Below are 24665 nucleotides of genomic sequence, written 5' to 3'. Positions count from 1 at the left end.
TGACTCTCAGATCCACCTCTACGCATACGACACCATTTTGTATACATCTGGCCCTTCATTGGACACTGTGTTAACAAACCTCCAAACGAGCTTCAATGCCATACAACACTCCTTCAGTAGCCTCCAGCTGCTCTTAAACACTAGTAAAACTAAATGCATGCTTTTCAATCGAACGCTGCTGGCACCCGCCCACCCGAATAGAATCACCACTCTTGACGGGTCTGACCTAGAGTATGTGGACAACTACAAATACCTAGGTGTCTGGTTAGACTGTAAACTCTCCTTCCAGACTCACATAAAGAATCTCCAATCCAAAGTTAAATCTAGAATCGGCTTCCTATTTCGCAACAAAGCCTCCTTCACTCATGCTGCCAAACATGCCCTCGTAAAACTGACTATCCTACCGATCCTTGACTTCGGCGATGTCATTTACAAAATAGCCTCCAACACTCTACTCAGCAAATTGGATGTAGTCTATCACAGTGCCATCCGTTTTGTCTCCAAAGCCCCATACGCTACCCACCACTGTGACCTGTACGCTCTTGTTGGCTGGTCCTCACTACATGTTCGTCGTCAAACCCACTGGCTCCAGGCCATCTATAAATCACTGCTAGGCAAATCCCCGCCTTATCTTAGCTCATTGGTCACCATAGCAGCACCCACCCGTAGTCTGCGCTCCAGCAGGTATATCTCACTGGTCATTCCCAAAGCCAACACCTCCTTTGGCCGCCCTTCCTTCCAGTTCTCTGCTGCCAATGACTGGAACGAATTGCAAAAATCCCTGAAGCTGGAGACTCTTATCTCCCTCACTAACTTTAAGCATCAGTTGTCAGAGCACCTTACCGATCACTGCACCTGTACACAGCCCATCTGAAATTAGCCCACCCAACTACCTCATCCCTATATTGTTATTTATTTTGCTCTTTTGCACCCCAGTATCTCTATTTGCACATAATCTCTTGCACATCTAGCATTCCAGCGTTAATACTATTGTAATTATTTTGCACTATAGCCTATTTATTGCCTTACCTCCATAACTTGCTACATTTGCACACACTGTATATATATTTTCTGTTGTATTTTTGACTTTATGTTTTTTACCCCATATGTAACTCTGTGTTGTTTTTATCGCACTGCTTTGCTTTATCTTGGCCAGGTCGCAGTTGTAAATGAGAACTTGTTCTCAACTGGCTTACCTGGTTAAATAAAGGTTAAAAAAAAAATCTGTAGCGAATTCAAAATTCAGTCTGGAAGGAATAAAAAGCAGCCATACTAGCTGTCAATATCGCTGGTCATTTGAGATAATGAGAGTAATAACGCTAATGCCTGTCTGTCAGCTACCTTTTGAAAAACGTCCTTGTCGTCTATGTACTTGAACACGGTGATGAAGCTAGTCAGCTTGTCCTCCACCTCGTTCTCTGTCATTCCCTTTGCAGACTTCTTCAGCAGATTGTCACAATACTTAGCGAGCTACATGGGTAAAGGGAACAACAACACAAGGTCAGACATTACTATGGTCCTCAAAACAAATGTTGAAAAAAACACAGGTAAAGTAGTAGAGATCTAGACGAACTGCTGTGTACAGGGTTTTTACTTTGTTTATTACTATGGTCTTATCTGATACCCCCACACATTTCCAAACCTCAGGTGTCATGAATGAGTCTCACACTCACCAGTTCAGGTGCTTTGCAGATGGATTTGGGCTCCCTGTAGTTAACCACTGAAGTCAAAGCCTGGGGAGGATCAAACAAACCAGTCATTTCCCCCCCCCCATCAGTTTCAGTAAGACATCCACAGCTAAGACATCAACTAATAAAAATAGTTAAAAGTTATGTTTTAACTTATGAAGAGCCTTAGGAACAATCTTGTGAGAAACAATATGGAGCCACATCCCATAGTGAACACAAATACCACTCACTGGCGCCACCTACTGGCCTGACCTGTCCCTAGTGTCCACATTCTGATTTCCCCTCTACACCTGCCAGCCAGTCATAACATTAATACCTTATCAAGTGCGCTCATGAAGTGCTGATCCCCATTCAGGACTGTGTTAATGAGCTGAACAAATTTACTGTGAACCTCCAATACGGACTCCACAAACAGGGTTGGCATCTGGGGAGGTAACAACACAACAGGAGAATTAGCAGTGAGTTGTGAATATTATGTTTGTGATAATGGTAATCTGATAATGCATAGGCCTACTGATAATACATACTGATAATGCACAGTGATAATGTACAGTGTTTGAAGTCCAAAAACAATACATTTAGACAAAAGGATTAGCAGGATGATGATAATCAGATAACGTACAATGATAATGTATAGTGATACACAAAGATGTGACGTACGTTTTCCTGAGAGAGGTTACTGGTGGCTCGGAGGCCCTCGTCGTGGATATGGATCTGGAGCTCCTGGATCATGTGAGGTAAGCCGCTGGACACGGCTCTCAGCAGGGTGTACATGTTAGCCATGTCTGTAGCGGGTAGAGAGAGGGAGAAAGAGGGGAGAGGAGAGAGACCATGGGATCCATGGGAGAGTCAGTCATGGAGACAGGGTTCGTACAGACAATGGCAAGTCAAATTCAAGGACTTTCAAGTACTTTTTCAAGCACTAATATTTATTTTCAAGGACCACCAATTTGTAATAGTTCCTATTATGAAATTGTTTCTAGTCGCCACCAGATGGCAGTATATCGCCACAACCTCAAATGAGAAAACAAATGTACTATTCATCACTACCTCACAAGTTCTACTCAATAATAAGTGTTTCACTACTTAATTACTACATACATGAGTGGTATGTCAGTAGTGATGATGTTGTAATTTGAGTAGTGATGAGCAGAGTTTTGGGATGTGCCAACTGGTGAACACATTTCCTATTCGCATTACTAGACAATTCCAGCTTAATGACTATTGTATTACTATAGGGCATTTAGAAATCTACTACTTAATAGCTACTAAATAGTGTAGTAACTGCATTTGTGTTCATGCTATGTAATACTGTTTAATTGATATCACAATATGTGACTAATTATATTTTATAAACTGTAGCCGCAATAATCTTTGAAGCCACAACAACCTGTTGCTGGTGAATTCAAATTCATAAATGGAGCTATGGATCAATGATCAGGACAGTCAATGAGATCAACATGATTGTTTAAAACAAACTCAATGACAACAATAAAACAACCTTTTATTTTAGGTTACAGACCTAAATGTTTTATGTTTAACCATTTTCAACAACCATCTCAAAAATGTCCATGTCAATAAAGTTAATTGAATTCAAATGAATTGGAGAGAGAGAGAGAGAGAGAGAGAGAGAAAGAAAGAGAGAGGGGGAGAGAAAGAGAGGGGTGGGTTTAGATGTATTATTGACATTGTATATAACAGATGGCAGTCTGAACAGTATATCAGAGGGATGAGACTACGGAATAAGATGTGTTCAGCTAATAGTGATAATGGTTGAAATAAAGACTTTGAAAGCAAATGGTGGATGAAGGTGAGAAAACTAGCTACCTGTTGTCTAATTAAGCAATAAGGCCAGAGGAGGTCCGTATACCACAGGTATGACAAAACATTTATTTTTACTGCTCTAATTACGTTGGTAACCAGTTTATAATAGCAATAAGGTTCCTCGGTGGTTTGTGATATATGGCCAATATACCACGCCTAAGGGCCGCAATGTGTCGTGCCTAAGAACAGCCCTTAGCTGTGGTATATTGGTCATATATCACAAACCACCGAGGAGCCTTATTGCTATTATAAACTGGTTACCAACGTAATTAGAGCAGTAAAAATAAATGTTTTGTCATACCTGTGGTATACGGTCTGATATACAACGGCTTTCAGCCAATCAGCATTCAGGGCTCGAACCACCCAGTTAATAATTTAAAAAAACACATCTATGGGCATAGCACACATGTAACAGAGTGTGGACACAGCAAAGATCAACATCACAGCTCACCTGATAGTAATAATAATAATAAATAATATGCCATTTAGCAGACGCTTTTATCCAAAGCGACTTAGTCATGTGTGCATACATTTTTACGTATGATAGATCATTCAGAGTGGTAGACAGGCCTTTCTCTCTCTGAAAACATTCAATTTAATTTCAACAACAATGTAAAACATTTCCATTTCAATAAAGTTAATTGAATTATACTGAACACAAATAAAATGCAACATGCAACAATTTCAAAGATTTTACTGAGTTACAGTTCATATAAGGAAATCAGTCAATGAATTCATTAGGCCCGAATCTATGGATATCACATAGATTACATACACGTCGATCCAGAGCATCCCAAGCGTGCTCAATGTCTGGTGAGTATGCAAGCCATGTAAGAACTGGGCCATTTTCAGCTTCCGGGAAGTGTGTTCTGATCCTTGCGACATGGGCCCGTGCATTATCATGCTGAAACATGAGGTGATGGTGGCGGATGAATGGCACGACAATTGGCCTCAGGATCTCGTCACGGTATCTCTGTGCATTGAAATTGCCATTGATAAAATGCAATTGTGTTCGTTGTCCGTAGCTTATGCCTGCCCATACCATAACCCCACCACCACCATGGGGCACTCTGTTCACAACGTTGACATCAGAAAACTGCTCGCCCACACAACGCCATACACGTGGTCTTAGGTTGTGAGGCCGGTTGGACGTACTGCCAAATTCTCTAAAACGATGGAGGCGGCATATGGTAGACAAATTAATATTAAATTATCTGGCAACAGCTCTGGTGGACATTCCTGCAGTCAGCATGTCAATTGCACGCTCCCTCCAAACTTGAGACATCGGTGGCTTTGTGTTGTGTGACAAAATTGCACATTTTAGAGTGGCCCAGCACAAGGTCCTCCTGTGTAATGATCATGCTGTTTAATCAGCTTCTTGATATGCCACACCTGTCAGGTGGATGGATTATTTTAGCAAAGAAGAAATGCTCACTAACAGGGATGTATACAAATTTGTGCACAACATTTGAGAGAAATTATTTCAGCTCAACACTTTACATGTGTTTATATTTTTGTTCAGTCTATATTGAAGAGAGTGAGTGAGTTAGTGTGTGTGATGTGCTCACAACAGTCCAAGCTCAGCCTTTTTATATTCTATTGATCTTCTGAAGCTGTTGAACTTGATTATGTATTCTCTGGACTTTAAGGAGGTCTCTGCCTCTGCAGCTACCTTTTCCATTTAGTTTTGCAAGTGTTCCATGTCCTTTTCCAGGCATCTCTTTTTTTCTTTGAGGTCCTCATTGTCTCCCCTTTTATTTTCTCTGCAAGCCAGAAAACAAATAACAATTAACTTTTCTCAGTATTACCGTGGTGTCTTATTATTTGTCAAAAGATGTCCACAATTCATCTCATGTTAGGTTGTATTTGTAATGGACTATCCCTTTACTTGACATTTACAGTGCCTTTAGAAAGTATTCACACCCCTTGACTTATTCCACATTTTGTTGTGTTACAGCCTGAATTTAAAATGGATGAAATTGCATATATTTAATTTTTTGGCCTACACAAAATACCCCATAATGTAAAAATTGAATTATGTTTTTTGATATTTCTACAAATTAATAAAAAATGAAAAGCTGAAATGTATTGAGCCAATAAGTATTATGGAAAGCCTAAATAAGTTCAGGACTAAAAATATGCTTAACAAGTCACATAAGTTGCATGGACTCACTGTGTGCAATAATAGTGTTTAATATGATTTTTGAATGATCTCTGTACCCCACACATACAACTATCTGTAAGGCCCCTCAGTCGAGCAGTACATTTCAAACACAGACTCAACCACAAAGACCAGGGAGGTTTTCCAATGACTCGTAAAACAGAGCACCTATTGGTAGATGGGTATAAAAAAAAAAAAATCCTTCAACTGAGAGAAAGGAAAACGCTCAGGGATTTCACCATGTGGCCAATGGTGACTTTAAAACACTTAAAGAGTTTAATGGCTGTGAAAGATGTTGGAACATTGCTGCGGGGACTTGCTTCCATTCAGCCACAAGAGCATTAGTGAGGCCGGGCACTGATGTTGGGCGATTCCAATTCATCCCAAAGGTGTTCGATGTGGTTGAGGTCAGGGCTCTGTGCAGGCCAGTCAAGTTCTTCCACACCGATCTCGACAAACCATTTCTGTATGGAGAAAACTGAGGAAAAAACATTTCTTTATGGAAAAAACTGAGGATGGATCAACAACATTGTAGTTACTCCACAATACAGTGAGGGAAAAAAGTATTTGATCCCCTGCTGATTTTGTACGTTTGCCCACTGACAAAGAAATGATCAGTCTATAATTTTAATGGTAGGTTTATTTGAACAGTGAGAGACAGAATAACAACAAAAAAATCCAGAAAAACGCATGTCAAAAATGTTATAAATTGATTTGCATTTTAATGAGGGAAATAAGTATTTGACCCCCTCTCAATCAGAAAGATTTCTGGCTCCCAGGTGTCTTTTATACAGGTAACGAGCTGAGATTAGGAGCACACTCTTAAAGGGAGTGCTCCTAATCTCAGTTTGTTACCTGTATAAAAGACACCTGTCCACAGAAGCAATCAATCAATCAGATTCCAAACTCTCCACCATGGCCAAGACCAAAGAGCTCTCCAAGGATGTCAGGGACAAGATTGTAGACCTACACAAGGCTGGAATGGGCTACAAGACAATCGCCAAGCAGCTTGGTGAGAAGGTGACAACAGTTGGTGCGATTATTCGCAAATAGAAACACAAAATAACTGTCAATCTCCCTCGGCCTGGGGCTCCATGCAAGATCTCACCTCGTGGAGTTGCAATGATCATGAGAACGGTGAAGAATCAGCCCAGAACTACACGGGAGGATCTTGTCAATGATCTCAAGGCAGCTGGGACCATAGTCACCAAGAAAACAATTAGTAACACACTACGCCGTGAAGGACTGAAATCCTGCAGCGCCCGCAAGGTCCCCCTGCTCAAGAAAGCACATATACAGGACCGTCTGAAGTTTGCCAAGGCAACAAAGGAGTGGCTCAAGAAGAAGCACATTAAGGTCCTGGAGTGGCCTAGCCAGTCTCCAGACCTTAATCCCATAGAAAAACTGTGGAGGGAGCTGAAGGTTCGAGTTGCCAAACGTAAGCCTCAAAACCTTAATGACTTGGAGAAGATCTGCAAAGAGGAGTGGAACAAAATCCCTCCTGAGATGTGTGCAAACCTGGTGGCCAACTACAAGAAACGTCTGACCTCTGTGATTGCCAACAAGGGTTTTGCCACCAAGTACCAAGTCATGTTTTGCAGAGGGGTCAAATACTTATTTCCCTCATTAAAATGCAAATCAATTTATAACATTTTTGACATGCGTTTTTCTGGATTTTTTTGTTGTTATTCTGTCTCTCACTGTTCAAATAAACCTACCATTAAAACTATAGACTGATCATGTATTTGTCAGTGGGCAAACGTACAAAATCAGCAGGGGATCAAATACTTTTTTCCCTCACTGTACTAACCTAATTGACAGAATGAAAAGAAGGATGCCTATACAGAATAAAAATATTCCCAAATATGCATCCTGTTTGAAACAAGGCACTAAAGTAATACTGCAAAAAATGTGGCAACGCAATAAACTTTTGGTCCTGAATACAAAGCGTTATGTTTGGGGCAAATCCAATACAACACATTACTGAGTACCACTCTCCATATTTTCAAGCATAGTGGTGGCTGCATCATGTTATGGGTATGCTTGTAATCGTTAAAGACTGTGTAGTGTTTCCATGATAGAAAAATAACAGAATTGAGCTAAGCACAGGCAAATCCTAGGGGAAAACCGGGTTCAGTCTGCTTTCCACCAGACACTGGAAGATGAATTCACCTTTCAGCAGGACAATAACCTAAAACACAAGGCCAAATCTACGCTGGAGTTGCTTACAAAGAAGACAGTGAATGTTCATGAGTGCCTGAGATACAGTTTTGACTTAAATATGCATGAAAATCTATGGCAAGACTTGAAAATGGTTGTCTAGCAATGATCAACAACCAATTTGACAGAGCTTGAATAATTTTGAAAATAATAATGGGCAATAATTGTAAAATCCAGGTGTGCAAACCTCTTAGAGACTTACCCAGAAAGACTCACAGCTGTAATCACTGCCAAAAGGTGATTCTAACATGTATAGACTCAGGGGTGTGAATACTTATGTAAATTAGATTTCTGTATTTGATTTTCAATATATTTGAAAACATGTGGTAACACCCAGCGTCATAACATTATGACACGATTATAACCATGTCATAATATATCATAAAAGCTGACATAACTTGTCAAAACCTGTCATAATATGGTCATAACACTGTCATGACCCATATACTTACACCTGTTGTGACATATATTGCGTTATTTTATGGCAGGTTATGACGCCTACATAGAAGTGTCAAAACCCACATTTATACAAATGTGTTTTTTTCCCAGCCAATAAGTTTTCTTTCTTTGAAAGTTTTTTTAAGTCCTTTGTTGATGTTGTAATAAAGTCTTGTACAGTTTTATTTTTTACTCATATTTTAAATAACTTGTAGAAAATACACTTTATGACCATCCTGTGTCACTTTACTTGGACTAAGAAAATACACTTTATGACACTGTCAAGAAGCATTATGACCATCATAATCATATGAACCAGATATGCCTATCAGGTAAATGCCCTTATGTCAGTCATCAGTAACAAAGAGGGTGTCTTGTCCTGCTCTTGAAATCTGCTCCTGCATTCATCCCAGTCATCAGAAACAGAGCATTGGGGTACGTGCATGTCTGACATTAATGTGTGCGCAATTACAATGATCATTTAATATGGTCAATTTCAGAAAATGTTATATAACAAACATATTGTTGACAAGTAGGCTATGGTGTAATGGAATATTTTGCCTTGTGTGGTAGGTTTTGACACTTATGTAGGTGTCATAACCAGCCATAAAATAACTTCATATATGTCACAACAGGTCTAAATACACTACATGACCAAAAGTATGTGAAAACCTGCTCGTCGAACATCTCATCTAAACTCATGGGCATTAATACAGAGTTGGTGCCCCCTTTGCTGCTATAACAGCTTCCACTGTTCTGGGAAGGCATTCCACTAGATGTTGGAACATTGCTGCGGGGACTTGCTTCCATTCAGCCACAAAAGCATTAGTGAGGCTGGCCACTGATGTTGGGCGATTCCAATTCATCCCAAAGGTGTTCGATGGGGTTAAGGTCAGGGCTCTGTGCAGGCATGTTCTTCCACACCGATCTCGACAAACCATTTCTGTATGGACCTCGTCATGCTGAAAACAGGAAAGGGCCTTCCCCAAACTCCTGCCACAAAGTCGGAAGCACAGAATCGACTAGAATGTCATTGTTTGCTGTAGTGTTAAGATTTCCCTTCACTGAAACTAAAGGGCCTAGCCGGAACCATGAAAACAAGATTTAGCCGAATCCACTAATTTGAAGGGGTGTCCACATACTTTTGTATACATAGTGTATATGTTTCACGACAGTGTTATGACCATATTATGACAGGTTATGTCAGCCTTTATGAAATATTATGACTGTGTCATAATGTGTTATGATGCTGGGTGTCAAGTAAAGTCTTAGCAAAAACGTTTTCACGTTGTCATTATGGGGTAGTGTGTAGATGGGTGAGAAAAAAATATATTTAATCCATTTTTAATTCAGGCTGTAACAACAAAATGTGGAATAAGTCAAGGGGTACGAATACTTTCTGAAGGTACTGTATATCCAACTACCTCTTACATTTAATATTCAACCCTTAAACCTATGCTACATATTGCATATATTTTCATTTCCCTTTCAAACCAATGCCTGTAGCTATTATAATTGAACAGACATAATAAACAGACATTCCATATTTACAAATTAAACAAATAAATAGAACAATATGGTATTTAAAACCATGGTTTCACGATACATTTATTAAATAAGGTGCAGCTGTAGAAACTACTTTCAACAATAATGGTGCTGAATGATGATTCCTAGTTCATAACTCAGCAGATCTTGACTGGCTTATTATTATTATTTTTTTGACTAGCTTTGATGGAAAAATGTACTGTTCTGTATCCAGAAATGCACAGTGGTCGAGTTTGCAAGATAGCTAACGTTAGCTAGCTAACTAAATAACTAGCCAAATGTTAGAAAGCTGATTACTCAACGTTAGCTAGCTAGCTAGCTATTTTAGCCAAGTTGGCTAACGTTTGATGCTAGCATCATTTCACCTAAATCATTCAACACACTCAGTATCCCAGATCACCTGCCTTGAAGGAGGCAAAGATAAAGTGCTGCAGTTATCTAGAAATCATTGAATACTTCAGATTCAGTTATCTTGGCTAAGAGAACTACCTAGCTAGCTAACTAAACTCTGGCTTGCTAACGTTAGCTAGCAGGCTAACTAGCTAGCTCTTTTCATCATTCAAACATATTTATAAAGATAACTAATTCATGTTTGAAACCTTTTTTTACCTGTTGGTCTGGTTGTGCTGCTGGTTGTGCTGTTGCTGCTGAAGTTCTGGAGTGGAGGTTGTTGCAGAGAAAAAAAGTTATGTAGAACTGGTGCCAGCCTGGGCTGCAGCTTTGTGTCAAAGTCTTTGGTGCATTTTTTTGCACCTTGCAGGATGTGGGTTGGTTAGATCTGGCAAAACTCATTCATAAACATCAATATCCTGCAGGCAGGGTGAATCTACATTTGCCTGGCATTTTTTAGCTATCAATGTGAATTCTGGCTGAGTGGCAGTGTGGGAAGAATGAGCGCGCTCACCTGGCAACCAGAGCGCGAAATATGAAAAAAACGTAGGTAGTCTGCCTGGAAATTATTTTGCAAGACCAATACATTTTTCTAATATTTTTCATATTAACATCTTATTTTCTGTTCTCCTCTCATTAATTCAAGTAATTTTCAAGCACCAACTTGAGAAGATTTCTGATTTTCAATGTATTCCAGAGTCCCAAATTCAAGTACTTCAAGCACCTTGTGCGAACCCTGTGGAGATCTTTACAGTCAGTCACAGATGGAGGCTCTCTGTTCAGTTTGAAATCTGATAGCTACAGTGCATTTGGAAAGTATTCAGACCCCTTGACTTTTTACACATTTTGTAACGTTACAACCTTATTCAAAATTTTAAATAGTTGTTTTCCCCCTCAAATCTACACACAATACCCCATAATGACAAAGCAAAAACTTTTTTTAGACAATTTTGCGAATTTATGAAAAATAAATGAAATATCATATTTACTTAAGTATTCAAACACTTTACTCAGTACTTTGTTGAAGCACCTTTGGCAGCAATTAGATCATTGAGTCTTCTTGGGTATGACGCTACAAGCTTGGCACAACTGTATTTGGGGAGATTCTCCCATTCTTCTTTGCAGATCCTCTCAAGCTCTGTCAGGTTGGATGGGGAGCGTCGCTGCACAGCTATTTTCAGGTCTCTCAACAGATGTTCGATCGGGTTCAAGTCAGGGCTCTGACTGGGCCACTGAAGGACATTCAGTGACTTGTCCCTAAGCCACTCCTAAGTTGTCTTAGCTGTGTGCTTAGGGTCAATGTCCTGTTGGAAGGTGAACCTTTGCACCAGTCTGCGGTCCTGAGCACTATGGAGCAGGTTTTCATCAAGGATCTCTCTGTACTTTGCTCCGTTCATCTTTCCCTCGATCCTGACTAGTCTCCCAGTCTCTGTCGCTGAAAAACATCCCCACAGCATGATGCTGCCACCACCATGCTTCACCATAGGGATGGTGCCAGGTTTCCTCCAGACGTGACGCTTGGCATTCAGGCCAAAGAGTTCAATCTTGGTTTCATCAGACCAGAGAATCGTGTTTCTTATGGTCTGATACTTTTTTAGGTGCCTTTTGGCAAACTCCAAGCTGGCTGTCATGTCATTTTTACTGAGGAGTGGCGTCTGTCTGGCCACTCTACCATAAAGGCCTGATTGGTGGACTGCTGCAGAGAAGGTTGTACTTCAGGAAGGTTCTCCCATCTCCACAGAAGAACTCTGGAGCTTTGTCAGAGTGACATTCGGGTTCTTGGTCACCTCCCTGACCAAGGCCCTTCTCCCCCGATTGCTCAGTTTGGCTGGGCGGGCAGCTCTAGGAAGAGTCTTGGGGGTTCCAAATTCTTCCATTTAAGAATGATGGAGGCCACTATGTTCTTGGGGACCTTCAATGCTGCAGACATTTTTGGTACCCTTCCCCAGATCTTGGCCTCGACACAATCCTGTCTCGGAGCTCTACGGACAATTCCTTCGACCTCATGGCTTGGTTTTTGCTCTGACATGCACTGTCAACAGTGGGACCTTATATAGACAGGTGTGTGCCTTTCCAAATCATGTCCAATCAATTTAATTTACCACAGGTGGACTCCAATCAAGATGTAGAAACATCTCAAGGATGATCAATGGAAACAGGATGCACCTGAGCTCAATTTCGAGGCTCACAGCAAAGGGTCTGAATACTTACACTACCAGTCAAAAGTCTGAACACATACTCTTTCAAGGGTTTTTCTTTATGTAGTAACCAGAAAAAAGTGTTAAACTAATTCTTCAAATAGCCACCCTTTGCCTTGATGACAGCTTTGCACACTCTTGGCATTTCAATTAGCAGATGTGCCTTCTTAAAAGTTAATTTGTGGAATGTATTTCCTTCTTAATGCGTTTGAGCCAATCAGTTGTGTTGTGACAAGGTAGGGGGGGTATACAGAAGATAGCCCTATTTGTAAAAGACAAAGTCCATATCATGGCAAGAACAGCTCAAATCAGCAAAGAGAAACGACAGTCCATCATTACTTTAAGACATGAAGGTCAATCAATACGGAACATTTCAAGAACTTTGAAAGTTTCTTCAAGTGCAGTCGCAAAAACCATCAAGCGCTATGATGAAACTGGCTCTCATGAGGACCGCCACATGAATGGAAGACCCAGAGTTACCTCTGCTGCAGAGGATAAGTTCATTAGAGTTACCAGCCTCAGAAATTGCAGCCCAAATAAATGCTTCACAGAGTTCAAGTCACAGACACATCTCAACATCAACTGTTCAGAGGGGACTGTGTGAATCAGGCCTTCATGGTTGAATTGCTGCATATAAACCACTACTAAAGGACACCAATAATAAGAAGAGACCTGCTTGGGCCAAGAAACACGAGCAATGGACATTAGACCGGTGGAAATGTGTCCTTTAGTCTGGAGTCCAAATTGGAGATTTTTGGTTCAAACCGCTGTGTCTTTGTGAGACGCGGTGCGGGTAAACGGATGATCTCCGCATGTGTAGTTCCCACCGTAAAGCATGAAGGAGGAAGTGTTATGGTGCTTTGCTGGTGACACTGTCTGTGATTTATTTATAATTAACCAGCATGGCTACCACAGCATTCTGCAGCGATACTCCATCCCATCTGGTTTGGGCTTAGTGGGACTATCATTTGTTTTTCAACAGGACAATGACCCAACACACCTCCAGGCTGTGTAAGGGCTATTTTACCAAGAAGGAGAGTGATGGAGTGCTGCATCAGATGACCTGGCCTCCACAATCCCCCGACCTCAACCAAATTGAGATGGTTTGTGATGATTTGGACGGCAGAGTGAAGGAAAAGCAGCGAACAAGTGCTTAGCATATGTGGGAACTCTTTCAAGAAAAGCATTCCAGGTGAAGCTGGTTGAGAGGATGCCAAGAGTGTGTAAAGCTGTCATCAAGGCAAAGGGTGGCTATTTGAAGAATTTTAAATATAAAATATATTTGTTTAAAACATTTTTGGTTACTGCATGATTCCATATGTGTTATTTCATAGTTTTGATGTCTTCACTATTATTCTACAATGTAGAAAATAGTAAAAATAAAGAAAAACCCTTGAATGAGTAGGTGTGTCCAAACTCTTGACTGGTACTGTATGTAAATAAGGTATTTCTGTTTTTTATTTTGAATAAATTTGCACAAATTTCTAAAAACCTGTTTTCACTTTGTCATTATGGGGTATTGTGTGTAGATTGATGAGGGTAAAAAAGTATTTAATCAATTTTAGAATAAGGCTGTAAAGTAACAAAATGTGGAAAAAGTCAATGGGTCTGAATACTTTCCGAATGGACTGTATATCCAATGGCCAGTAACATTTGGGAGTCAGTCAGTGTCAATTAACCATATGGGATTCAGCCAGCCAGCCAGTTCTTCTACAGCCTGCTTGATCGCCAATGCAAGGATGACCTGTGCAGACTGACCATCTAACTTACAGACTGACCATCCAACTACAGACTGACCATCTAACTACATAATTACTATCTAACTAGAGTAACAGACCTTCTAAGCCAGCCCCTGGATCTATTAGTAACAAACAAACTGACCGTCACTCCTGTAACCAGACTGACCGTCTCTCTTCTCCTGGCGGATGATGTTCTGACACTCCCCGTGGAGGAACTGCAGGTGGTCCGCCACCATCCTCTGCTGGCATTCATGGATGACTTTGGCATATGAGCTGGGGTGCAGGTACTTTCGACATCGCACCTCCTCATCTTTCAACCGTCCTAAAACCTAAGTGGAGCCAGGGAAGAAAGGGAACACATTGGATTCATTGATTTGTTTAATATGGTTAATTATGTGCATGTCAAAATCGCTACTCGCTAAATGGCCCAACCCCAATAGGGCTGAAAGCCAATAACCCACTACAATCTACCCTGCAGCAGTGTCTACTTAATGCAATGATAGGGAGGTGAGCAGAAAGCACCAGGGTTGGGGTCAATTCCATTTAAATTCCAGTCAATTCAGGAGGTAGACTGAAATTCCAATTCCCTTTAATGCTTTTCAATTAGGAAAATGTGGAATTGAAATTTGGTTTACTTTCTGAATTTAACGGATTTGACCCCAAACCTGGAAAGCTCTACACTGGGATAAGTGACTGTGTAGGAAAAAAAGACCACATCATATAAGCAACGCTAATGCCGCCAGCAAGCATATCCCATATATAGAGATTTCAATCACCACCACACAGCACAACAACAGATGGACAGCACTGTGATTATCCTGGTTAAAGGGTGATCAGATAAATCTGATCATTGGCACTGATTTACAGGTCCACTTATGAACAGAGTATGAGCCCCAAATGGCACCCTACTCCCTACATAGTGCACTACTTTTGACCAGACTACAGCCCATAAGTAGTGTACAATATAGGAAATAGGGTGCCATTTCAGACGCATCTGAAGGTAGCCATGATGTGAGCTAGCTAATGTAGGGGACTGTCTGTGATCTTTCTGCGCTACAGTCAGTCAGTCAGTCAGTCAGTCAGACAGTAATGCACAGATTCAACTCTTAAGTCAGCACATCCACAAGACCTCCCACACCATCTCAACACTGTCTGGGGTAAGGGCAGGGGTGGAGGGCTTCCACTCAGGCCCCGCAATTAAGGAGCCTTACGATGGAGGATTTAACCCCGTCATAGGAATTATAACACACTTTAATACACACACACCTGACGGTGTTACAGCTGGTAGCGCCATGAGTCTCCTCGTACAGCTGCTCCGAGAGTCACTGAGGCCTCCAATAGTATAACACCAACGACACGATAAATGCACAGCAAAAATACTCAATATCAATTTGCAGCAATGGCAAATCACATTAACTAAATTAATATTTTCTAAAATCCTAGTCTAAACGGATTGCCTCTACCATGATTCTGATGTGACATATGTATTTCTTAGGGTCACAACAGACTGCTCTAAGGCCCTTGGATTTAATGTAGAAAAAGTCAAATAAATAACATTAGGAGGGTTGAGTGTTGAAACAGAAGTAATTTGATTTCTAAATGACCAGAGAGCAGCTTATTATGTTCAGCCCACAGAGAGCAGCAGGTAACAAGGGAGGGGAGTGAACAGCACTACCTGTCCTGTCCAGCAGCCATCTAACCTTTTCCATACAGGCTACTGTGAGCAGTTAGACCATAGAGATCCTATAATTCATAAAGCTGTCTGGATCTCTATGAGTTGGGTTACATACAGCCATCTTACCTTTTCCATATACTGTGAGCAGTTGGACTCTTGCAGTAAATTGGAAGCTTCCTGTTTGTAATACTCTCCCGTTTTCGTCAGAAATGGACCTTCGAATATTTCCTGATAAAACTGAAACACAAGAAAAGAGTGTGAGACTCAGTGAGTTTAGAGAACACACAGAGTGCACAAACTGTACACCCATGCATAGGCATGGACATGGCTACAGTAGATCAGGGGTCACCAACCGGTCGATCACGATCTCCAAACATTTCTATAAAAAAAACACCGATAAAGTCTTGCATTCCTACTTTTTTTATTTGTCTTGTGCTGTTGACGGTTGCGTGTGGGTAGGCAAAGTGTTCCCATTTTGAAAACATTTAATGTGTCTGAAGGTACAAACTCTGCCTAACCGGCGGGCCCGGAGAGCATATCAAGTGCACCTATAGGCCTACCGCTGGCCAATCGGATAGTTTAGATTATCGTGTCTCCCTGCAGCTTCCTCGAGCGCACAGCAAAGTTGATATTTTGAGATTTCAAAAGGTTTAAAACTATGACTAGAGAGAGACAACGAGCACGCAGATTAGCTTCCCTGAAACGTTTTCTGACAATTTGTGGAGAAATTCTAAGGTTGTGCAAACCCACAGTTTCATCAGCTGTCCAAGGTGGCTGGTCTCAGACGATCCCGCAGATGTAGAAGTCGGATGTGGAGGTCCTGGGCTGGCGTGGTTACACGTAGTCTGCGGTTGTGAGGCCGGCTCGACGTACTGCCAAATTCTCTAAAACGATGTTGGAGGTGGTTTAAAGGAACATTAAATTCTCTGACAACAGCATGCTAATTGCACGCTCCCTCAAAACTTCAGACATCCGTGGCATTTTGTTGTGTGACAAAACTGCACATGTTAGAGTGGCCTTTTATTGTCCCCAGCACAAGGTGCACCTGTGTAATGATCATGCTGTTTAATCAACTTCTTGATATGCCACACCGGTCAGGTGGATGGATTATCTTGGCAAAGAAGAAATGCTCACTAACAGGGATGTAAACAAATTTGTGCACAAACTTTTAGAGAAATACACTTTTTGTGCTTATGGAAAATGTCTGGGATCTTTCATTTCAGCTCATTAAACATGGGACCAAAACCTTATATGTTGCGTTTATATTTTTGTTCAGTATACATTACCATTGAAATTATTGCATCACAATACCAGGCAGCCATTGCGAGTGTACCAAGGAGTTTACTAGCCTGGTTGCAATCTCTATTTATCTATTACATTCCACTCCTTGCCACTCCTGTCATTTGCCAAATAGATAGGCCTTCGGCAATCTTCAAATATGAACGTTCTATCATTAATGACCTCGAGGATATCAGAGGATTTGATCCTGATTCGATAACACTCACAGCTATCATCCAATCACAATGTTTATGCAAATTAGACTGATAGGAAAACATTAACTTAATTCATAAATTTCATTGCAAACATTGGACATTCTGACGTAATACATTTCAGAGGATTCCCGTTTATTGCATTTTGACCACCAGCCAATGTGATCATATCACGCCTGAGAAGCTTTCGCCATTCAAACTTCCCCGCCAGTTCATTGTGAACGCTGTAGCCTATTTTATATAGAGCAAGCAAGAGCAAGGTGCTTCTTTCCTCCTGTGTGTATATATATATATATATATATATATATATATATATATATATTCAGCTGTGGAAAAAAATAAGAGACCACTGCACATTTTTCTTAAATCAGCATCTCTACATGTATGACAGCCATTCCATTCCAGTGACTGTTGAATTCCAACACAGGCACACCTCATTCTACTGAATTAGGTACTGATTAGGTGATCACCTGAACCAAATCTTATTTAATGAGGAAAAGTATAAAAACCACTGCTGTGGTCATCGCTATCCTCTTGCAATAGGACCAGCTGGATGGTAAAAACAGTGCTAATTGTACCTCAAAAGTAATATTAATCATAAAATAACTATTGACCATGCCAAAAGAGTTGAAAAGGAAGGTTTTGAGTGAGGAAAATAAGGGTTAAATTCTGGCTTTACTGGCAGAGGGATACAGTGAGCATCAGGTTGTTTCCATCCTTAAAATGTCAAAGACGGCGGTTCATAAGAACAAGGTCAAGCAGCAGACATTGGGGACAACAAAGCTACAGACCGGCAGAGGGCGAAAACGACTCTCTACTGACCGGGATGACCGCCAACTCATTCGAATGTCACTCAACAACTGTAGGATGACATCAAGTGACTTACAAAAAGAATGGCAAACGGCAGCTGGGGTGAAGTAATTGGCGAGGACGGTTCGAAACAGGCTCCTAGGGGCAGGGCTGAAGTCGTGCAAAGCTAGAAAAAAGACCTTCATCAATGAGAAGCAAAGAAGAGCCAGGCTGAGGTTTGCAAAAGACCATAAGGATTGGACCGTAGAGGACTGGAGTAAGGTCATCTTCTCTGATGAGTCCAATTTTCAGCTTTGCCCAACACCTGGTCGTCTAATGGTTAGACGGAGACCTGGAGAGGCCTACAAGCCACAGCGCCTCGCACCCACTGTGAAATTTGGTGGAGGATCGGTGATGATCTGGGGGTGCTTCAGCAAGGCTGGAATTGGGCAGATTTGTCTTTGTGAAGGACGCATGAATCAAGCCACGTACAAGGTTGTCCTGGAAGAAAACTTGCTTTCTTTTGCTCTGACATTGTTCCCCAACTCTGAGGATTGGTTTTTCCAGCAGGACAATGCGCCATGCCACACAGCCAGGTCAATCAAGGTGTGGATGGAGGACCACCAGATCAAGACCCTGTCATGGCCAGCCCAATCTCCAGACCTGAACCCCATTGAAAACTTTTGGAATGTGATCAAGAGGAAGATGGATGGTCACAAGCCATCAAACAAAGCCAAGCTGCTTGAATTTTTGCGCCAGGAGTGGCATAAAGTCACCCAACATCAATGTGAAAGACTGGTGGAGAGCATGCCAAGACGCATGAAAGCTGTGATTGAAAATCAGGGTTATTCCACCAAATATTGATTTCTGAACTCTTCCTAAGTTAAAACATTAGTATTGTGTTGTTTAAAAATGAACATGAACTTATTTTCTTTGCATTATTCAATGTCTGACAACACTGCATCTTTTTTGTTATTTTGACCAGTTGTCATTTTCTGCAAATAAATGCTCTAAATGAAAATATGTTTATTTGGGATTTTGGAGAAATGTTGTCAGTAGTTTATAGAATAAAACAAAAATGTAATTTTTACCCAAACACATACCTTTAAATAGTAAAACCAGAGAAACTGATAATTTTGCAGTGTCTCTTAATTTTTTCCAGAGATGTATATACACTGCTCAAAAAAATAAAGGGAACACTTAAACAACACATCCTAGATCTGAATGAATGAAATAATCTTATTAAATACTTTTTTCTTTACATAGTTGAATGTGCTGACAACAAAATCACACAAAAATTATCAATGGAAATCAAATGTATCAACCCATGGAGGTCTGGATTTGGAGTCACACTCAAAATTAAAGTGGAAAACCACACTACAGGCTGATCCAACTTTGATGTAATGTCCTTAAAACAAGTCAAAATTAGGCTCAGTAGTGTGTGTGGCCTCCACGTGCCTGTATGACCTCCCTACAACGCCTGGGCATGCTCCTGATGAGGTGGCGGATGGTCTCCTGAGGGATCTCCTCCCAGACCTGGACTAAAGCATCCGCCAACTCCTGGACAGTCTGTGGTGCAACGTGGCGTTGGTGGATGGAGCGAGACATGATGTCCCAGATGTGCTCAATTGGATTCAGGTCTGGGGAACGGGCAGGCCAGTCCATAGCATCAATGCCTTCCTCTTGCAGGAACTGCTGACACACTCCAGCCACATGAGGTCTAGCATTGTCTTGCATTAGGAGGAACCCAGGGCCAACCGCACCAGCATATCGTCTCACAAGGGGTCTAAGGATCTCATCTCGGTACCTAATGGCAGTCAGGCTACCTCTGGCGAGCACATGGAGGGCTGTGCGGCCCCCCAAAGAAATGTCACCTCACACCATGACTGACCCACCGCCAAACCGGTCATGCTGGAGGATGTTGCAGGCAGCAGAACGTTCTCCACGGCGTCTCCAGACTCTGTCACATGTGCTCAGCGTGAACCTGCTTTCATCTGTTAAGAGCACAGGGCGCCAGTGGCGAATTTGCCAATCTTGGTGTTCTCTGGCAAATGCCAAACGTCCTGCACGGTGATGGGCTGTAAGCACAACCCCCACCTGTGGACGTCGGGCCCTCATACCACCCTCATGGAGTCTGTTTCTGACCATTTGAGCAGACATGCACATTTGTGGCCTGCTGGAGGTCATTTTGCAGGGCTCTGGCAGTGCTCCTCCTGCTCCTCCTTGCACAAAGGCGGAGGTAGCGGTCCTACTGCTGGGTTGTTGCCCTCCTACGGCCTCCTCCATGTCTCCTGATGTACTGGCCTGTCTCCTGGTAGCGCCTCCATGCTCTGGACACTACTCTGACAGACACAGCAAACCTTCTTGCCACAGCTCGCATTGATGTGCCATCCTGGATGAGCTGCACTACCTGAGCCACTTGTGTGGGTTGTAGACTCCGTCTCATGCTACCACTAGAGTGAAAGCACCGCCAGCATTCAAAAGTGACCAAAACATCAGCCAGGAAGCATAAAAACTGATAAGTGGTCTGTAGTCACCACCTGCAGAACCACTTTTTTATTGGGGGTGTCTTGCAAATTGCCTATAATTTCCACCTGTTGTCTATTCCATTTGCACAACAGCATGTGACATTTATTTTCAATCAGTGTTGCTTCCTAAGTGGACAGTTTGATTTCACAGAAGTGTGATTGACTTGGAGTTACATTGTGTTGTTTAAGTGTTCCCTTTATTTTTTTGAGCAGTGTATATATATACACAGTGGGGAGAACAAGTATTTGATACACTGCCGATTTTGCTGGTTTTCCTACTTACAAAGCATGTAGAGGTCTGTAATTTTTTATCATAGGTACATTTCAACTGTGAGAAACGGAATATGAAACAAAAATCCAGAAAATCACATTGTATGATTTTTAAGTAATTAATTTGCATTTTATTGCATACATAAGTATTTGATCACCTACCAACCAGTAAGAATTCCGGCTCTCACAGACCTGTTAGTTTTTCTTTAAGAAGCCCTCCTGTTCTCCACTCATTACCTGTATTAACTGCACCTGTTTGAACTCGTTACCTGTATAAAAGACACCTGTCCACACACTCAATCAAACAGACTCCAACCTCTCCACAATGGCCAAGACCAGAGAGCTGTGTAAGGACAGCAGGGATACAATTGTAGACCTGCACAAGGCTGGGATGGGCTACAGGACAATAGGCAAGCAGCTTGGTGAGAAGGCAACAACTGTTGGCGCAATTATTAGAAACTGGAAGAAGTTCAAGATGACGGTCAATAACCCTCGGTCTGGGGCTCCATGCAAGATCTCACCTCGTGGGGCATCAATGATCATGAGGAAGGTGAGGGATCAGCCCAGAACTACACGGCAGGACCTGGTCAATGACCTGAAGAGAGCTGGGACCACAGTCTCAAAGAAAACCATTAGTAACACACTACGCCGTCATGGATTAAAATCCTGCAGCGCACGCAAGGTCCCCCTGCTCAAGCCAGCGCATGTCCAGGCCCGTCTGAAGTTTGCCAATGACCATCTGGATGATCCAGAGGAGAAATGGGAGAAAGTCATGTGGTCTGATGAGACAAAAATATAGCTTTTTGGTGTAAACTCCACTCGCCGTGTTTGGAGGAAGAAGAAGGATGAGTACAACCTCAAGAACACCATCCCAACCGTGAAGCATGGATGTGGAAACATCATTCTTTGGGGATGCTTTTCTTCAAAGGGGACAGGACGACTGCACCGTATTGAGGGGAGGATGGATGGGGCCATGTATCGCGAGATCTTGGCCAACAACCTCCTTCCCTCAGTAAGAGCATTGAAGATGGGTCGTGGCTGGGTCTTCCAGCATGAGCCAGGGCAACTAATGAGTGGCTCCGTAAGAAGCATCTCAAGGTCCTGGAGTGGCCTAGCCAGTCTCCAGACCTGAACCCAATAGAACATCTTTGGAGGGAGCTGAAAGTCCATATTCCCCAGCGACAGCCCCGAAACCTGAAGGATCTGGAGAAGGTCTGTATGGAGGAGTGGGCCAAAATCCCTGCTGCAGTGTGTGCAAACCTGGTCAAGACCTACAGGAAACGTATGATCTCTGTAATTGCAAACAAAGGTTTCTGTACCAAATATTAAGTTCTGCTTTTCTGATGTATCAAATACTTACAGTGGGGAAAATAAGTATTTAGTCAGCCACCAATTGTGCAAGTTCTCCCACTTAAATAGATGAGAGAGGCCTGTAATTTTCATCATAGGTACACGTCAACTATGACAGACAAAATTAGATTTTTTTCTCTCCAGAAAATCACATTGTAGGATTTTTAATGAATTTATTTGCAAATTATGGTGGAAAATAAGTATTTGGTCAATAACAAAAGTTTCTCAATACTTTGTTATATACCCTTTGTTGGCAATGACACAGGTCAAACGTTTTCTGTAATTCTTCACAAGGTTTTCACACACTGTTGCTGGTATTTTGGCCCATTCCTCCATGCAGATCTCCTCTAGAGCAGTGATGTTTTGGGGCTGTCGCTGGGCAACACGGACTTTCAACTCCCTCCAAAGATTTTCTATGGGGTTGAGATCTGGAGACTGGCTAGGCCACTCCAGGACCTTGAAATGCTTCTTACGAAGCCACTCCTTCGTTGCCCGGGCGGTGTGTTTGGGATCATTGTCATGCTGAAAGACCCAGCCACGTTTCATCTCAATGCCCTTGCTGATGGAAGGAGGTTTTCACTCAAAATCTCACGATACATGGCCCCATTCATTCTTTCCTTTACACGGATCAGTCGTCCTGGTCCCTTTGCAGAAAAACAGCCCCGAAGCATGATGTTTCCACCCCCATGCTTCACAGTAGGTATGGTGTTCTTTGGATGCAACTCAGCATTCTTTGTCCTCCAAACAAGACGAGTTGAGTTTTTACCAAAAAGTTCTATTTTGGTTTCATCTGACCATATGACATTCTCCCAATCCTCTTCTGGATCATCCAAATGCACTCTAGCAAACTTCAGACGGGCCTAGACATGTACTGGCTTAAATAGGGGGACACGTCTGGCACTGCAGGATTTGAGTCCCTGGCGGCGTAGTGTGTTACTGATGGTAGGCTTTGTTACTTTGGTCCCAGCTCTCTGCAGGTCATTCACTAGGTCCCCCCGTGTGGTTCTGGGATTTTTGCTCACCGTTCTTGTGATCATTTTGACCCCACGTGGTGAGATCTTGCGTGGAGCCCCAGATCGAGGGAGATTATCAGTGGTCTTGTATGTCTTCCATTTCCTAATAATTGCTCCCACAGTTGATTTCTTCAAACCAAGCTGCTTACCTATTGCAGATTCAGTCTTCCCAGCCTGGTGCAGGTCTACAATTTTGTTTCTGGTGTCCTATGACAGCTCTTTGGTCTTGGCCATAGTGGAGTTTGGAGTGTGACGGTTTGAGGTTGTAGACAGGTGTCTTTTATACTGATAACAAGTTCAAACAGGTGCCATTAATACAGGTAACGAGTGGAGGACAGAGGAGCCTCTTAAAGAAGAAGTTACAGGTCTGTGAGAGCCAGAAATCTTGCTTGTTTGTAGGTGACCAAATACTTATTTTCCACCATAATTTGCAAAGAAATTCATTAAAAATCCTACAATGTGATTTTCAGGAAAACATTTTCTCCATTTGTCTGTCATAGTTGACGTGTACCTATGATGAAAATTACAGGCCTCTATCATCTTTTTAAGTGGGAGAACTTGCACAATTGGTGGCTGACTAAATACTTTTTTCCCCACTGTATGTCATGCAATAAAATGCAAATTAATTACTTAAAAATCATACAATGTGATTTTCTGGATTTTTGTTTTAGATTCCGTCTCTCACAGTTGAAGTGTACATATGATAAAAATTACAGACCTCTACATGCTTTGTAAGTAGGAAAACCTGCAAAATCGGCAGTGTACCAAATACTTGTTCTCCCCACTGTATATACAGTGAGGGAGAAAGGTATTTGATCCCCTGCTTATTTTGTACGTTTGCCCACTGACAAAGACATGATCAGTCTATAATTTTAATGGTAGGTTTATTTGAACAGTGAGAGACAGAATAACAACAAAAAAATCCAGAAAAACGCATGTCAAAAATGTTATAAATTGATTTGCATTTTAATGAGGGAAATAATTATTTGACCCCTCTGCAAAACATGACTTAGTACTTGGTGGCAAAACCCTTGTTGGCAATCACAGAGGTCAGACGTTTCTTGTAGTTGGCCAACAGATTTGCACACATCTCAGGAGGGATTTTGTCCCACTACTCTTTGCAGATCTTCTCCAAGTCATTAAGGTTTCGAGGCTGACGTTTGGCAACTCAAACCTTTAGCTCCCTCCACAGATTTTCTATGGGATTAAGGTCTGGAGACTGGCTAGGCCACTCCAGGACCTTAATGTGCTTCTTCTTGAGCCACTCCTTTGTTGCCTTGGCCGTGTGTTTTGGGTCATTGTCATGCTGGAATACCCATCCACGACCCATTTTCAATGCCCTGGCTG

The 24665-nt window shown here is 41.9% G+C and overlaps 1 protein-coding gene across 5 annotated transcripts in view; it reads right to left on the bottom strand.

The window, feature by feature from the left end:
* Positions 1-24665, bottom strand: part of LOC121570006 (cullin-2) — a 45746-nt gene that overhangs the window by 8482 nt on the left and 12599 nt on the right. For 3 of the 5 annotated variants that reach the window (XM_041881444.1, XM_041881447.1, XM_041881445.2), the window contains exons 8-13: positions 16005-16115; positions 14346-14532; positions 2349-2473; positions 2005-2112; positions 1674-1733; positions 1342-1470 (exon numbers count right to left, since the gene is read on the bottom strand). In XM_041881444.1, coding sequence (XP_041737378.1) covers positions 1342-1470; positions 1674-1733; positions 2005-2112; positions 2349-2473; positions 14346-14532; positions 16005-16115 — 720 coding nt within the window. The remainder of the gene's footprint in view (positions 1-1341; positions 1471-1673; positions 1734-2004; positions 2113-2348; positions 2474-14345; positions 14533-16004; positions 16116-24665) is intronic. The other 2 variants (XM_041881446.1, XM_041881448.1) reach the window with 1 other exon arrangement.

This window comes from Coregonus clupeaformis, chromosome 7, assembly GCF_020615455.1.
Source record: "Coregonus clupeaformis isolate EN_2021a chromosome 7, ASM2061545v1, whole genome shotgun sequence".
In the NCBI taxonomy this organism is placed as follows: domain Eukaryota; kingdom Metazoa; phylum Chordata; class Actinopteri; order Salmoniformes; family Salmonidae; genus Coregonus; species Coregonus clupeaformis.
This window is presented reverse-complemented; position numbering and strand designations above follow the sequence as displayed.